This window comes from Capricornis sumatraensis, chromosome 9 (assembly GCF_032405125.1).
Source record: "Capricornis sumatraensis isolate serow.1 chromosome 9, serow.2, whole genome shotgun sequence".
Taxonomy (NCBI): Eukaryota; Metazoa; Chordata; class Mammalia; order Artiodactyla; family Bovidae; genus Capricornis; species Capricornis sumatraensis.
In genome coordinates this window covers 5,638,122-5,653,000 of record NC_091077.1, presented here as the reverse complement: position 1 = coordinate 5,653,000, position 14,879 = coordinate 5,638,122, and the positions used below count along the sequence as shown (strand labels likewise).

The window sequence follows — 14,879 nt, the reverse complement described above, 5'->3', positions numbered from 1 at the left end:
TGGGACTTCCCGCTGGCCTCCGAGAAAACTGGAGCCACAGGAGTGGCGGGTGGATTCCGGGTGGGATTGATTGCCAGCCCGCTCGGGGCGACCTAAAGCCAACAGATTCGAAGTGAGACCCGGGGGAGGATTTCTAGCCGCCTAAAGGGCTGCCTAAAGCCTGAATGTCCGGACGGCTTCAGGCTCTGTTCCAGGAGGCACTTCCCGACGTGGAGAAGGGAGGGTGGGCTCAGGAAGGGACTACCAGTCGGCGACGAGGGGACGCAGGCCAAGCCCGAGGGCGGAGGTACAGCCGGATGCACCGAGGGGGTCGCCCCAGAGGGGTGGTCACCCAAGTCACCTCGGGCCGGGGAGTTGCTCAGACGGGGCGTGGCCTGCTTGGGGCGTGGCCTGTGGCCGCGTCCCTCCCCCATCCTCAGCCCCAGCTGCCGCCAGACCCGCGGGAGTCCGACCCGAGTGCGCAGCGGAGCTGGGACCCTCCCTCCGACCTTCGGACCTGGCCATGGCGTCACTGCCGACACTGCTCTGGCTCTGTGTTGCCGCCGCACACCTGGCGGGGGCCCGAGGTGAGGCGCCCCTGGACCCCCGCCCAGCACCCCCTCCAAGCGCCCTAACGTCTGGCAAGCAGCCGGAGCCTGGAGACAGAACCGAGGGACCCACTCGCTTCCCCACGCTGCAGCCGCCTTGCCCACCTCGGGAGTGGAGTGAGGGGGCAAGGACAAGATGGAGCTCCCTCCCGGACCACCTGGGGGCAAGAGGGGACTGCAGGGTATCCATCGTAGCCACAGCGTTTGGGCCCTGAATCAACCAGTCTTGTCCCCAGGATGAAGGGGTCAGAACTGTCCCCTCTCACCGAACTCCTCCCCTCTTGCACACACACACATACCATTCAGAAAAGAAACTCCCATCTCTGGAACACTCAGTAGAGCCGGGCACTGGGCCTATTTATCAGATGGGGAGACGGAGACTCCAAGAGGGAAGGGACTTGTCTGTCACTGCCCAGCCTGGCTATCTGAGACCCCTTGAAGCCAGAGAAGCCAGGCTAGATTCCAAGGACTTCCCCTTGGCAGCCTGGGCCCCGAGTGCAGGGCTGTAAGGTAGACTGAGGGAGCCAGCAAAGGGATGAAGGGAAATTCAGATCAAGATGAGGGCAGAGAGGGGCTCAGCCAGCCGAACTCACGGCCATTGAGCAGAGTGGGGGAACTGTGTCTGGGGGAGTGAAGTGGACAGACTTCCCCAGCCTAAGGGGCTGTGTCTGAGTGAGGGATGGGCTGTGAGAGCCTGGGGTGGGGAGGTCAGGGGAGGCTTCCTGGAGAAGGGGAGGCTGCTGTGCTGGGGTCCGCTGAGGTTGGAGTCTGGCTTCTCCTCTGTGAAATAGGAGAGACTGGGGCAGCACCTCACATACCAGGAGCTCACAGAGGTCTCCCCACACCCCACCATGCCTTACCCCTTTGACAGGTACTCCCGACGCTGAGGAGCCCACGGTGACTGCGTGGGGCCTTGAAGGTTCATCGTTGCGCCCTGGCCAGCCCTCACCAGCCCTGGAGGACTGGGAAGGTGAGCCAGTTTGGGTCTTAGTCCTGGTTCTGCGGTGGGCTCTGTGTGAGCTCTGGCTGGTGGGGTCATGTGAGAAGGGGGATGTGAGCTGGGTGAAGAATGCAGGAGGCGTCCCTGGGTGTGGTGGCCCCTGGAAGTGGTGCCCTAAGAGGTCTTCAGTTTTAGGAGCAGGGAGAGTCCAGGCTGTTTGTCCAGGAGGAAACCAGGGCAGGTGGGGTGGAGTGGCATGGTGGGACGACCGTCTCAGTTCAGTCAAGGAAGCAAGAGTTCTGGTACTCTTTCCCAGATAGGAAGGTTCTATCTGACTTGCTCTTGAATCAGGAAAGGAGTGAGCACCCCCTGGGGGGCTGATGGAAACAGAAGCTAACCTGTGAGAGGCCAGACCCTTCCCACCTCTGGCTTCCCCGAAACTGAGGGTGCCTGATGGGTTCAGTGGGCAGTAAGCAACGTCCCTTAGCGGGTTTCCCTGGTGGCTCAGATGGTAAAGAATCCGCCTGCAACGCAGGAGGCCTGGGTTCCATCCCTGGGTTGGGAAGCTCCTCTGGAGGAGGGCATAGCAACCCACTCCAGTATTCTTGCCTGGAGAATCCCCTGGACAAAGGAACCTGGCGGGCTATAGTCCATGCGGTCGCGAAGAGTTGGGCACGACTGAGCGACTAAGCACAGCACAAGCAAGATCCCAGCTGGCACTGATGGGGGGCTGGGGAAGGGCAGCAGAAGGGCTGGTCTCAGGCGCGGCTCCTCCTGCTGCCCTTACATCTCCTTACCTCTCAAGGGTTCTGGATTCTGAGGGTGGGGATTGGGGACGCAGTGGCAAGAGCTCAGCTTGCACTCCTGGGCCAGCTCAGGTGCTGAGCAGAGCAGCAGAACTAGGGGGGCTGCAAGAGGAAAACAACCCCCCTTGATCGCTTTGCAGCTCCTTCTGTGCCCAAGAGCTCTGGATCTGGGAAGGCTGGGCTGGCCCGGCCCATGCACTTTTGAGCGCAGGGCAGCCCGGCTTAAACGCGAGATGGGGGTGGGCAGGCCCGGGTTTTCGCATGAATTGATGGGGCCCGACCGGCGGCGGCGCGGGTCCCAGCGCATGTGGTCTCCGCAGAGGCCAGCGAGTGGACGTCCTGGTTCAACGTCGACCACCCGGGCGGCGACGGTGACTTCGAGAGCCTGGCCGCGATCCGCTTCTATTACGGGCCGGCACGCGTGTGCCCAAGGCCGCTGGCGCTGGAGGCGCGCACCACGGACTGGGCGCTGCCTTCGGACGTCGGCGAGCGCGTACACCTGAACCCCACGCGCGGTTTTTGGTGTCTCAACCGCGAGCAGCCCCGAGGCCGCAGCTGCTCCAATTACCACGTGCGCTTCCGCTGCCCGCTCGGTGAGGGCGGGGCTCAGGGGGCCCGCAGGGACCGGCGGGAGGTGGAGGAGGCCTGAAAGTTCGGATCTGGGGAGGGGGCAGGACCGAGAGGATGTGGGCGCGGCTAGGAGGAGGGGGTCCTTAGGCCACAGGAGAGGGCTGGAGCGGGGAGCAGAGGCGGCTTTGGAAGGGATGGGCTGGAATGGCGGGGGCCCAGGCAGCGGGGCCAGGAAGGGGCCCCCAGGACCGCGTCTCCCTCTTGTTGCCCTCATTTGCTCTACACAGCTTCGTCCTGTGAAAGCGTGTTTTGAGCCCTAGACACGTGTGAGACGCAGAAAGAATAGCTCGGCTTGTGGGGAGGAGAGAGGTGTGTGTGTGTGTGTGTGTGTGCGTGCTGGGGCTGGACAACCGTACCTCCACTGCACACTGCACAGTCGACCGGTTCGCCTTGCGGGGGAGAGGGTAGGACTTCTCTCTGACTCGGATGCACCTGCCAGGAACGTCCTCCAGCCCCACGCTGTCACCAGATTCTGGGTTTCTGGGGTGGACGGCCACCTGACGCCCCCGTCCTTGCCCTCTCCCCAGAAGCCACGTGGGGTTCGTGGGGCCCGTGGGGTCCCTGTTCGGGGAGCTGCGGGCCAGGCCGTCGCTTGCGCCGCCGCCGCTGCCCAAGCCCCGCGGGGGATGCGTGTCCCGGGCGTCCCTCGGAGGCGCAGAAGTGTGTGAGGCCTCGGTGTCCAGGTAGGAGAGGCGGAGCCTGGAGGAGATGGGCGGACTAGAGGCGGGGCCTGGGTGTGATGGGAGCCGGGCCAGCTAGGGAAGTACCTAGAGGGGCTAATTAGGGTGGAGTCTGATGGGAGGGGCCTGGAGGGAGGAGGCGGAGTCTGGGCGTAGGGGCGGAGCCTGGAGGAGCGGACCTGGACCACGTGGAGACTGGCTCTTCCTTCCCTTCTGGGCCCGCGAGGAGCACTGGTAAAAGTGTATGTCTGGACGGGTGGGCTTCACGGGGGTCATGTCCAGTCATGGGCAGATCTGTGGAGGCGTCTCCTCCGCGTGCATGTTGGGGTGTGCGGGTATCCCGGTGGACGTGGACGCACACAGAAGCTGGCTCATGCACTCGGAGTGCACACTTGCATGGAATTGGCAGGTCCTGCCCGTCCCCCCACGCCCACGCGGACACGCGCTCACACCCTGGCAGACACGATGCCCAGGCCCTCCCAGGGCCGGACACCAGGCCAGCCAGAAGGCGACTGGAAATTCCAATAGGCCTGGGCTCCACAAACACGGTCTGGAGACTGCCTCAGCAGAGCCGGCAGCAGGGTGGCCAATGGGGTGGTGGGGTCCCCACCCTACCCTGCTTGGCTGTGCATCTCCATGCCTCTGCCCTGAAGTTTCCAGTGGAATTTTCCATTTTATGGAGAAACCGCAGGATTGGGACTGGAGGGAGAGGTTCTGGGCCCAAGACGCGGCCCCTTGCTGGGCCCCCAGCCCTGGCCTGAACATTTCCTCTCATGCTAGAAGGAGCCTCTCTGGCCTGTGAGAGTCAGCTATCCTGTCCCCTCCCCAGGGCATCTCCCTCACACCAGGACCCCGGGTTCCCCCCTTGCCCCAGCCCTGACCACTCAGCCCCATGTCCTTCACACCAGGGGCTGCTCCAAGCAGGTTCATGCTGAGGACTGACTCTCTGAGGGGAACGAGGTAGGCAGGGTGCCTAGGTGCCTTTGCTGAGGGACTGATGGAGAGGAAAGCCCTCCCCAGGAAGGGGTCAGGAGCCTTCTGTGCCTCCCTGTGTCCCTCCAGGGTGTGGCCCCAACACCTGTGGGTGCCCCGACCACATTCTTCTGGGCTCAGTGGTCACCCCATCTGGGCGTCCACTGCCAGGAGCCAGGGTCTCCTTGAGAGACTGGCCTGGCACTGTAGCCACTAGTGATGCCCATGGAACCTTCCGGATGCCTGGAGTCTGTGCCAGCAGCCAAGCCAACGTCAGTGCCCAAATGGATGGCTTTTCAGCAGGCATGGCCCAGGCCCAGGCCAACAGCTCCATGTCGGCGGTGGCCACTGTTGTCCTTAATAAGTTGGGTAAGTACCTCATGGCAAGAGGGATGAGGGGCTGAGGACCTGGGGAGGTAACTCTGGGTGACACCAAGCACTTGGGACGATATGATGCACAGCGAGGTCAATGGGGCAAGAAATAAGATGTCACAGTCCTTGGAGAAGATGTGGGGTGAGAAGTGAGTTGCAAAGGGAAGCATTAAGATTAGGCATTAAGAACCCGCTCCAGTATTCTTGCCTGGGAAATCTCATGGACAGAGAAGCCTAGCGGGCTGCAGTCCATGGCATCAGGAAGAGTTGGGCACAACTTAGCAACTAAACTCCCTAGTGGCTCAGTTGGTAAAGAATCTGCCTGCAATGCAAGAGACCCGGGTTTGATCCCTGGGTCAGGAAGATCCTCTGGAGAAGGAAATGGCAACCCACTCCAGTACTCCTGCCTGGAGAGTTCCATGGACAGTGGAGCCAGACAGGCTATATAGTCCACGGGACTGCAAAAAGTTGAACACAACTGTGCAACTAACTTTCACTTTAGCAACTGAACAATAGCAACAACCCACAATCAGACAGATTGCGCTCTAGGGAAATACTTCTTGATGGAAATGTGCCATCAGATGGAGAGTGAAGTGACCCAGCAATAAGGAATACAGAGTTCTATAAGAAATTAAAATTTGTGTATAGAATAATAGCTGCAAATATTTGAACAATAAAGTCTGTGGCTAAAGGGAAAAAAAAAAGATTCTGCATTAAGGGTACAGTCTCCAGAAGATGTGAGGTGAAATTGAGTGGGGCTAGAGTCATCAGAAAAGACCCAGGTGAAACAGGGCACCGCAGTAAGGGACTGGATGGCGCCTGACTCTTGGGAAGGGTCACTGGGAGAAGCTGGACCCTGACCTTTGCTGCTTTTGCCCCCAGAGAAGCCCTACCTGGTGAAGCACCCCGAGTCTCGAGTTCGAGAGGCTGGCCAGAATGTGACCTTCTGCTGCAAAGCCTCAGGGACCCCCATGCCCAAGAAATACTCCTGGTGAGTGAGTGCCCTGCCTCGTGCTCATGGGCCTCTCGGCCAGCTGTGGGCATGGGCCTCCTGTGATTCATGGTGCCCTGGAGACCCAGAGGAAGCTGCTCTGCAAGCTTCTTGTGCTGCATGGGGAGGGGCGTGGATGCAGCCCCTCCCCTCTGCCAAGGACACCCCATGGTGTTGTTCACCCGCGCCCCTCCCCCCCCGCCCAGGTTCCACAACGGGACGCTGCTGGACAGGCGGACACACAGGTACGGGGCCCACCTGGAGCTGCATGGGCTCCGCCCAGACCAGGCAGGCACCTATCACTGCAAAGCGTGGAATGACGCGGGGGCCGTGCGATCGGGCACTGCCCGACTCACCGTGCTTGGTAAGCATCCTCAGTAACCCTCCCTCGAGCCCCTGACACCAGACTGAGTCCCAACTCCAGCTAAAACTCAACCTCACATGGAACCCCAGCTTCAGACTGATCTCTGACCTTGCTCAGTCACTGAGCCCCTGGGTTGAGCCTCTGACTCCAATCCAGGCCCCCAGCCTTGGCCTCCCTGGAGCTCTCCTACTTACCCTTCTCTGCCTGCTTCCTTGCTCCACAGCCCCGGGGCAGCCAGCCTGTGACCCCCGGCCCCAAGAACACCTGATCAAGCTTCCAGATGACTGTGGTCAGCCAGGCAGAGGGCCCACCTACCTGGACGTAGGCCTTTGCCCTGACACCCTCTGCCCCAGCCCTGCAGGCTCCAGTCCCCGGTGTGGGGACGCAGGCTCCCGCTGCTGCTCCGTGCGCCGCCTGGAGAGCAGGAAGATCCGCTGCTCTGGCTACACCCTCCCAGTCAAGGTCGTGGCTGAGTGTGGCTGCCAGAAATGTCTGCCCCTTCGGGGGCTGATCCGGGGGCGCGTGGTGGCCGCTGACTCTAGCGAGCCCTTGCGCTTTGCTCGCATCCTGCTGGGCCGGGAGCCCATTGGCTTCACATCCTACCAGGGCGACTTCACCCTCGAGGTGGCGCCTTCCACTCAGCGGCTGGTGATGACCTTTGTGGACCCCAGTGGCCAGTTCGTGGACACTGTCAGGGTCCTGCCTTTTGACCCTCGAGGTGCTGGCGTGTACCACGAGGTCAAGGCCATGCGAAAGAAAGCCCCCATCATTTTAGACGCCCGCCAGAGCAACACCATATCCCTCGGGGAAATGGGAGAGGAGGCCCCCTTAGGAGAGCTGGTCATCCCACCCGGGGCCTTCCGCAGAGCTGACGGTCAACCCTACACGGGGACTGTGGAAGCCCAGGTGACCTTCGTGGACCCCCGAAATCTCACTTCGGCAGCCGCCGCGCCCAGCGACCTGCGGTTCGTGGACGGGGACGGGGAGCTGGCCCCGCTGCGCACATACGGCATGTTCTCGGTGGACCTCCGGGCCGCCGGCTCCGCCGAGCAGCTGCACACGGGGCTGGTGGCCGTGCGCGTGGCCGCCGACCAGATCCGGATGCCGGGCCACGTGGAGGCCCTGAAGCTGTGGTCGCTGAACCCTGACACGGGCCTGTGGGAAGAAGAGAGCGGCTTCCAGCGCGAGAGACCGGCGTCTCGGCGGGCCCGCCGGGAGGAGCGGGTCTTCCTGGTGGGCAACGTGGAGATCCGCGAGCGCCGTCTGTTTAACCTGGACGTGCCCGAGCGCCGCCGCTGCTTCGTGAAGGTGCGCGCCTACGCCAACGACAAGTTCACCCCCAGCGAGCAGGTGGAGGGCGTGGTGGTCACGCTGGTCAATCTGGAGCCCGCCCCCGGCTTCTCGGCCAACCCTCGCGCCTGGGGCCGCTTCGACAGCGCGGTCACCGGCCCGAACGGCGCCTGCCTCCCCGCCTTCTGCGACGCCGACCGGCCCGACGCCTACACCGCCGTGGTCACGGCCACCCTGGGCGGCGAGGAGCTGGAGCCCGCGCCCTCGCGGCCGCGCCCGCTCCCGGCCGCCGTGGGCGTGGCGCAGCCCTACCTGGACCGGCTGGCGTACCGCCGCACCGACCACGACGACCCGGCCCTCAAGCGCAGCGGCTTCCGCATCAACCTCGCCAAGCCCAGGCCCGGCGACCCCACCGAGGCCAACGGCCCCGTGTACCCGTGGCGCAGCCTGCGGGAGTGCCAGGAGGCCCCGGTGACCGCCAGTCACTTCCGCTTCGCTCGTGTGGAGGCGGACAAATACGAGTACAACGTGGTCCCCTTCCGCGAGGGCGCGCCAGCCTCCTGGACCGGAGACCTCCTGGCCTGGTGGCCCAACCCGCAGGAGTTCCGGGCCTGCTTCCTCAAGGTGAAGATCCAAGGGCCCCAGGAGTACATGGTCCGCTCGCACAATTTGGGAGGCACCCATCCCCGGACCCAGGGCCAGCTCTACGGGCTGCGGGATTCCCGGAGTGTCCGGGACCCCCAGCGCCCTAGCTCCTCTGCCGCCTGTGTGGAATTCAAGTGCAGCGGGATGCTGTTCGACCAGCGTCAGGTGGACAGGACGCTGGTGACCGTCATGCCGCAGGGCAGCTGCCGGCGTGTGGCGGTCAACGGGCTCCTGCAGGATTACCTGACGCGGCACCCCCCAGCCGCGCCCGCTGATGACCTGGCTGCCTTCTCCATGCTGGCCCCGCTGGACCCCCTGGGTCACAACTATGGTGTCTACACGGTCACCGACCAGAGCCCGAGGCTGGCCAAGGAGATCGCCATCGGCCGCTGCTTCGACGGCTCCTCCGACGGCTTCTCCAGGGAGATGAAGGCCGACGCCGGCACAGCCGTCACCTTCCAGTGCCGGGAGCCAACAGCGGGCCGGCCCAGCCTCTTCCAGAGGCTGCTGGAGTCCCCGTCCGCGGCTCTTGGGGACATCCGAAGGGAGATGGGCCAGGCGTCGCGCATACAGGCCCGAGCCTCGGGTCCACTCCGCACCCGCCGGGGCAGGGGCCAGCAGTGACCTGGCCCCCAGCCTCGCCCCTCTGCCCTGCTCCCGACCCCTGTATCCTTGGGAAGCCAAGTCCCCTTCTCCAGAGGCTCGCTGTCTCCTAAGGTTTCAGGGCCCCCCTCCCCTGCCCAGGATTCAGAGTCAGGTCGGATGGTGGAGAACGCCGGCAGGTAATTGTTACTGTGTGACATGAAATGGAGTTAGTTCGTCCTGGCTGTGGGAGCCAGTGACGTGGGGTTGACCGTAGGGGCATGGTGACCTCCTGGGGCCCAGAGGGGATCATTCCCAGCTCGCATACCAGCTCTGATTTCATGTGTATTTTGATCCCGATTTCAGGTAATCCGCATCTTCAGATTTCTGTGCTGAGCTGGGTGCTCCGTTGGGTCCCCTACCCTGAGCTTTGTTCTTGGGGTTATTTATTGGAACAAAGCCGGCAAGACTGGCCACAGGTGTGAGTGGGGAGGGGTCTGGAGGTGGCGCATTGAGGGTCTGGGGAAGAGGCTTCTTGGCTCTGGGGCTGGGGGGCCCAGTTCTCACATGTTTGGTGCTTGGAGATTCTCTAGGGGGTTGAGGCAGGGATTCAATTAAAGATGCTTCATTTCCTCCTCGTGGTGTCCATCTTGGGGAGGGGAGGATGGGGGCTGGGACTGCTAGTTCCAGAGGCACCTTGGCAGGCAGAAACAGGCCCGAAGCACATACGGACATGAGAGTGAGGGCAGCTCGCAGGCCTCCGTGAGGTCCCGGACACGCCTCAGGCAGGCACGCGGGCCCCAACCGATGCCCACAGAAGTGTGTCTGCGACACGTGTGAGCGGAGCTGACCCCTGAGCCACCCGAGCCCATGCAGCCCTGACCGCTGAACACAGTAGCAGCTGCTGCCCTGGCGTTCTCCTCCTCGCCTGGCTGTGGTCAGCGGCTCCCACCTGGCCACGTGCCCAGGGGCTACAGTGGGCAGGGAGGAACCCTGGCCAGGGCCGCTTGCACCAGGAGGCAGGAATGGAGGCCGCCCTGGACTTCTGCGGCCGGGGCCACAGCTGCCCTACCCTGGGTCCCACCCAGCTGAGGCCTGGCCACGCCTTGACCACATGGTGACTGTGCTGCTCAAGGCCATGGTCCCGAGCCCTCTGCCCTCACCAAGCCTCTCAGTCTGGACGTGCAGAAGGCACAGAACCGTCACTTGCATGCTGTGCACTTGGCTGGGCAAGTTGTCCTGACACCCCGTGGGGCAGGCGCTATTCTGACCACACCCCCACTTTCCAGACAGAGAAACCGAGGTCCCAAAAGGAGAGGTGAAGAGCTGCCTGTGCTCTGGAGTGAATCTTGGCAGGAGTGGGCGCTCCCTGGATGGCCTAACAGCCCCCTCAGAACGTGCCTAAGACTCCCTTTGCCTGGAGATGTCAGCCACCAAGCAGGGATGTGGCGTTCCTCAGGGCCTGGAAGGTGCCTGGCTGAGTTCAAGTGCAGAGTGTTCCCTTATTCCAGGGCATGCTGAGGCCTTCTGCATGCCCCCCTCCCACCCACTTCCCCTTCTATCAGCCCCCTGCCCAGCTGTCCACCCCACCGCTCCGGTCTCCCTTACGATTTGGCTTTACAGCACTAAGAGGTGTCAGCTCTGTGCTAACAATAGGGGCCCAGAGAGGGCCTGGCCTTGGGGAGGAGAGAGGCTCACACACAGAGCCCTACACACTGCGGGGTCAGCGCTCAGTGCACACGGCCTGCTGGCTCTCATCGGTCTGGTGAACTCTCCGTCCGCCGACCCCCAACCTCCCCAGCCCTCCCTCGTACCTTTGCTCAGGTCAGATCTTTCAGGGGAACACCTTCCTCTGCCCATCAGGGGCTTGGAGGATCTGGAAAAATCTAGCAAACCCAGGGTATGGCCCCAGTCTCTGAGGGTGGGCCCTGGGGCTCTGCTTGGAGACCAGCAGAGGGTTTGGAGCCCTGGTGCCGGCACCCCAGCCTCCCCTTGGGTTGACTGTGACGGACAAGAGCAGGGAGATGCTGGGAGGCCCCTGGAAGCCAGGGGCATATGCGTGTATCTGGACTTACTTATCCAGCCTACACCCTCTGCTGGCAGTGGGGCTCACGGGGCAGGTTCCCACCCCAGGCAATGTCGGGGTCCTGGGAAGCAGCGGGAGGGGAGGGGGCTCCCCCTGCAGCTGCAGGAGAAGCTGGCTTTCAGGCCGAGTGTGATGAGGTGTCAGGCTCTGCTGCCAAATACCTTTTATTGAGAAAGTGTTGAGGCCGCAGCTGATGCCAGGCCTGGGGCAGCTGAATTTGGAGCGGGCTGCTGACCCCCACTTCCCAAGGACAGGGGTGGCTGGGTGTCATCCTGAAACCCCCTCCCCAGCTGCAGTGGCCGGGCCAGGAGTGAGCAGGGGCTCCTGGAGGGAAGCGGGCTGGGAGACTTGCTGGCCAAGTGTCAGGCCCAAGAGAAGGCTTGGCAGTGGCTGTAGCCCGAGAGCCTCCTCGCGCGTGCCCTTCAAGAGGACAGCACTCAGTTCCAGTATTCAGGTGAGGAAACTGAGGCTCCAAGAGAAGGGAACCATGGCTCTTAGCTGACAGCCCTGGGCTTCTTGACACTGCACAGTGACCCCATTCTAGTTCCGAGCCAGGAGTCCCGCCTCTTCCCTCCTGAAACGTTTGCCATCTGCCTCCTGCTAAATCCATCGCTCTCCCCCTGAAACTGGGGCTGCCAGACCACACCCCGTCAGCTTGGGGCGTGGCGGGGCATAAAGCCTCCCCCCCAGAGACCCCAGCCTCAGCCACCCTGGGGTTAGCTCAGGGCACAAGGAGGTCCTTGGTCCTGCCCACGGCATTTTAGACTTTTAATTTTAGAACCAGGGGTTCTTAAAATTCCTAGTACTGTGAGTGGGAGAAAGATCTTGGAACGGCACTTAGAACAAGAGGCTCTCAAACCTGCAGAATCCAGGAGGAGAAAGGAAAGTGAACATGCATTGAGCACCGGCTGGATACAAGCCCTCTTTGCCCCCTCCCCCAGCCCTAACTCACCTTAGGGGCATTTATTCTTGCCTGGGGAATTCCTTGGACAGAGGGGCTTGGCAGGCTACAGTCCATGGGGTGGCAAAGAGTCAGACACGACTGAGTGACTAACACGATAATGTATATTTATTGTCTTGGGCCCCCAAATGTACTTTTCGTAAGGGTGATTTTTCACACACATACCTCTCATTTCACAACTGAAGGGACTTGCCCAGGGTCACACAGGAAATGGGGACACCCTAGAACTAGAGAAGGGGTAATGTTTCCCAGAGAAAGGGACACAGGCTGTGGGTCTTGAAGGATGTATAGGAGTTTTCCAGGGGGGCAAGGCAGGAAGGGCATACCAGGCAGCTGGAAAGATACATGTGAAGGCTGAGAAGGGAAAACTCAAGTGGGCCTGGAGATGGGAGACACCCAGGGGAGGTGAACAAAGCCTTGAATGCTGAGTGAGGAGCTGCAGAGTCTCTGGAGGTTGGTGGGGAGCCACAGAAGGCGCTGACACAGGGAGGGAAAGATCACATAATTTCTCATAACAAAGACTCTTCTAGAACTGTTGCGGGAAAGCATGTTCGGAAGTGTTTCTTTTATGGAACTGGGGTCTGCCCCCTCCCACATGGCAGCCCTTGCAGGGTCCAAACCTGCAGGCTGGAGCCCCCTCCCCTCCGGCGGCCTCCTGTCCTGGCTGCACGTTGCTGGCTCCTCCGTCGGGGCCGCGTGGCCCTGGCGCAGCCACCCCCCCACTTCCCTAGCCCTGTCTGTCTCCCTCATCAGCCCTCACGGTTGGACATGACCCAGTCGCAGACCCCAAAGACTGGAGCCAGCCTGGCGGGGAGACCTGGCTTCAGTCAGGTGGTGGAGGGGAGTGTTTGCATTTTAATGGTGGAAACAGAGGCGGAGGGCCAACAGAGCAAGAACGGTCTAGCTGAATCCCCATGTCCAGCAGTCTGAGCCCTCCCGGGGCAGGAGCTGAAGCCAGACCCCAGGGCCTGGGGAGGGAGATCTGGGCAGGCAGGAGGGCGGCGACCCCAGGGGCTGGGGGAGCAGCAGAGATGCAGGGAGCATCTTCTGCCCTCCCTGGGTCACAGGTGCCGTGCAGCCCTGGAGATGCGGCACGTGGGGACAGGTGTCCCCGCCAGCAGTCCTGAGGACACACTGTCCTGGCAAGCCCTGACTTTGCCCTCCCCCGTCAGATGCTCCCTCCCACACCACCCAGCCACCTTCTCGTCACTCATTCGGCTCCCCCTTCACGCTTCATCGCAGTCCCACCTGCAGTCTGCCCCCTCGAAGTGCACGTCCCGCGGCATGGGACAGCCTCTCCGGTCATCGTGGCGCCCTCAGCTGCCCAAGTGGACGCGCCCAGACAAAAGCCTATGCAACAGGGTCCTGCGAGGTGCCAGCAGCCAAGCGCATTTGTGCACAGTGGGGCATCAACACTCATAGTTGCCCTCGTATCACCCTGCTCTTGAGCACACTCGACCCTCAGATGCCCAGACTGCCGAAGTCAGGCTCGATTCTAAGCCTCCACGAACCCCCACGGTTCAGTCCCACAAAGCACAGGGGCCACCGCCCGGCGCACGTGGCACCTCCCACTTTCCGGCAGCCCTGGGGAGGGCGTGGGCTGGGGCCGGGGCGCCTCGGAGTCCCAGATGCTTTTCCTGGGAAGTCCTGAATCTCTTCCTGCTGACTCAGCCCTGGGGGCTGTCTGGCAGGGTGTTGCCAAACCTCAGGTATGTCCTCGAAGGCTGCCTGGTGGGGCCTCCCTCAAGGCAGTGGTGGGGGAGCCCACTCAGGACTCAGTCCGTCCCCCCGGAGCCCCAGCCCTTCCTTTGCCCCAGATGGGGCTTGAGTTCTGATGGTGGGTCACAGGGCACGGCGCCTGCATGGTGGAGGCTGAGGCCGGCGGCTCACACCCCTGCTTCTTTGCTACTGAGAGTCGGGAGACGGATGAGCTCCCAGCCAAGTCAGGGCCTCCGGGGGCCCTGCTTAGCCCACGCCGCTTGCCTCTGGTGAAGGTGCCTCTGTCTTGGGTGGTCTGGGGGGAGTTCACCTGGCTGCCCCTCCTGAGGCCCGGCACAGGCACAAGGCCAGGGCCAGACAGACAGACAGATGGACACCCGTGTGCTCTCACGTGATGTCTCTGTGCAGACCCATGGGCACAGTGATGCTTGATTGTGCTTAGGCGGTCTTTCCAGAACCCCATTCTGAAGAGGGACCCAGAGCCACACACAGATACCTCAGCCTGAAGGGGCCTGATCTGGGCCAACAGGAGGGTCAGGGACTGGAAAGGAAAAAAAAAAAAACACAGCAGGGCCGAAGGAAGGGTTTCTGGAGAAGAGGCCATTTGCTATGGGCTTTGAAGAGTGAATAGGAGTTTGCCAAACCACTATCAGATATCCGAAGGTCTTGAATGCTGGTTTACCTTTTGTCTGTGAAGGTTCTGAGCAGGGGAGGGACACAGACAAAATTCCATTTACGACCTCCTCTTGAAGACCCAGCGTCTCCCTTCAGTGAGCTTTCAGTCTGATGGGGGAGGCAGCCAGACCCAGCCCGGAAGCATGGAAGAGTCCTGAGGTTTGCGAAGCACCTGCTAGGCATTGGGTTGGATCTCATCAACCACAGAGTCCATTATCATCTCTAGCTTAGGACTTCCCTGGTGGCTCAGATGGTAAAGCGTCTGTCTACAATGCGGGAGGCCTGGGTTCGAGCCCTGGGTTGGGAAGATCCCCTGGAGAAGGAAATGGCAATCCACTCTAGTTTACAGCCAAGGAAAGCTAAGGCTGAGACAGGGAAGTACCACACGGAGGCAAGGCTGTTCACATACCGTGCTCGCTTCTGACTTAGCTGTGGCAGCGGACATGGTCATAAGCTGACCCTAAAGTCTGAAGGCCAGCATGGAGGGGTTCCAGTAAGTCAGCTTTGCCCAGAGTCGTGTCTTTGCCCCTGGGGTCCTGGCAGGGGCGGGAACCCCTGCTCATGGGACACACGAGCGCC

The 14,879-nt window shown here is 62.0% G+C and overlaps 1 protein-coding gene across 1 annotated transcript; it reads left to right on the top strand.

Annotated features, from left to right (window-relative positions):
* Nucleotides 1-502: 502 nt before the first annotated feature.
* CILP2 (cartilage intermediate layer protein 2) lies at nt 503-8,901 on the top strand. Its single transcript, XM_068981421.1, has 8 exons — nt 503-566; nt 1,459-1,557; nt 2,654-2,926; nt 3,491-3,646; nt 4,706-4,984; nt 5,870-5,978; nt 6,185-6,342; nt 6,566-8,901. Exons 1-8 carry the CDS (start codon nt 503-505, stop codon nt 8,899-8,901), a joined length of 3,474 nt encoding a protein of 1,157 aa, XP_068837522.1.
* The last annotated feature ends 5,978 nt before the right edge of the window (nt 8,902-14,879 follow it).

Excerpts from the sequence above, each read along its gene's own strand:
- CILP2 (XM_068981421.1), top strand. The coding sequence starts at position 503 with ATGGCGTCACTGCCGACACTGCTCTGGCTCTGTGTTGCCGCCGCACAC. Across the intron at positions 4,985-5,869 it reads TGTTGTCCTTAATAAGTTGG|AGAAGCCCTACCTGGTGAAG; the intron begins GTAAGTACCTCA and ends TTTTGCCCCCAG. Across the intron at positions 5,979-6,184 it reads ATGCCCAAGAAATACTCCTG|GTTCCACAACGGGACGCTGC; the intron begins GTGAGTGAGTGC and ends CCCCCCGCCCAG.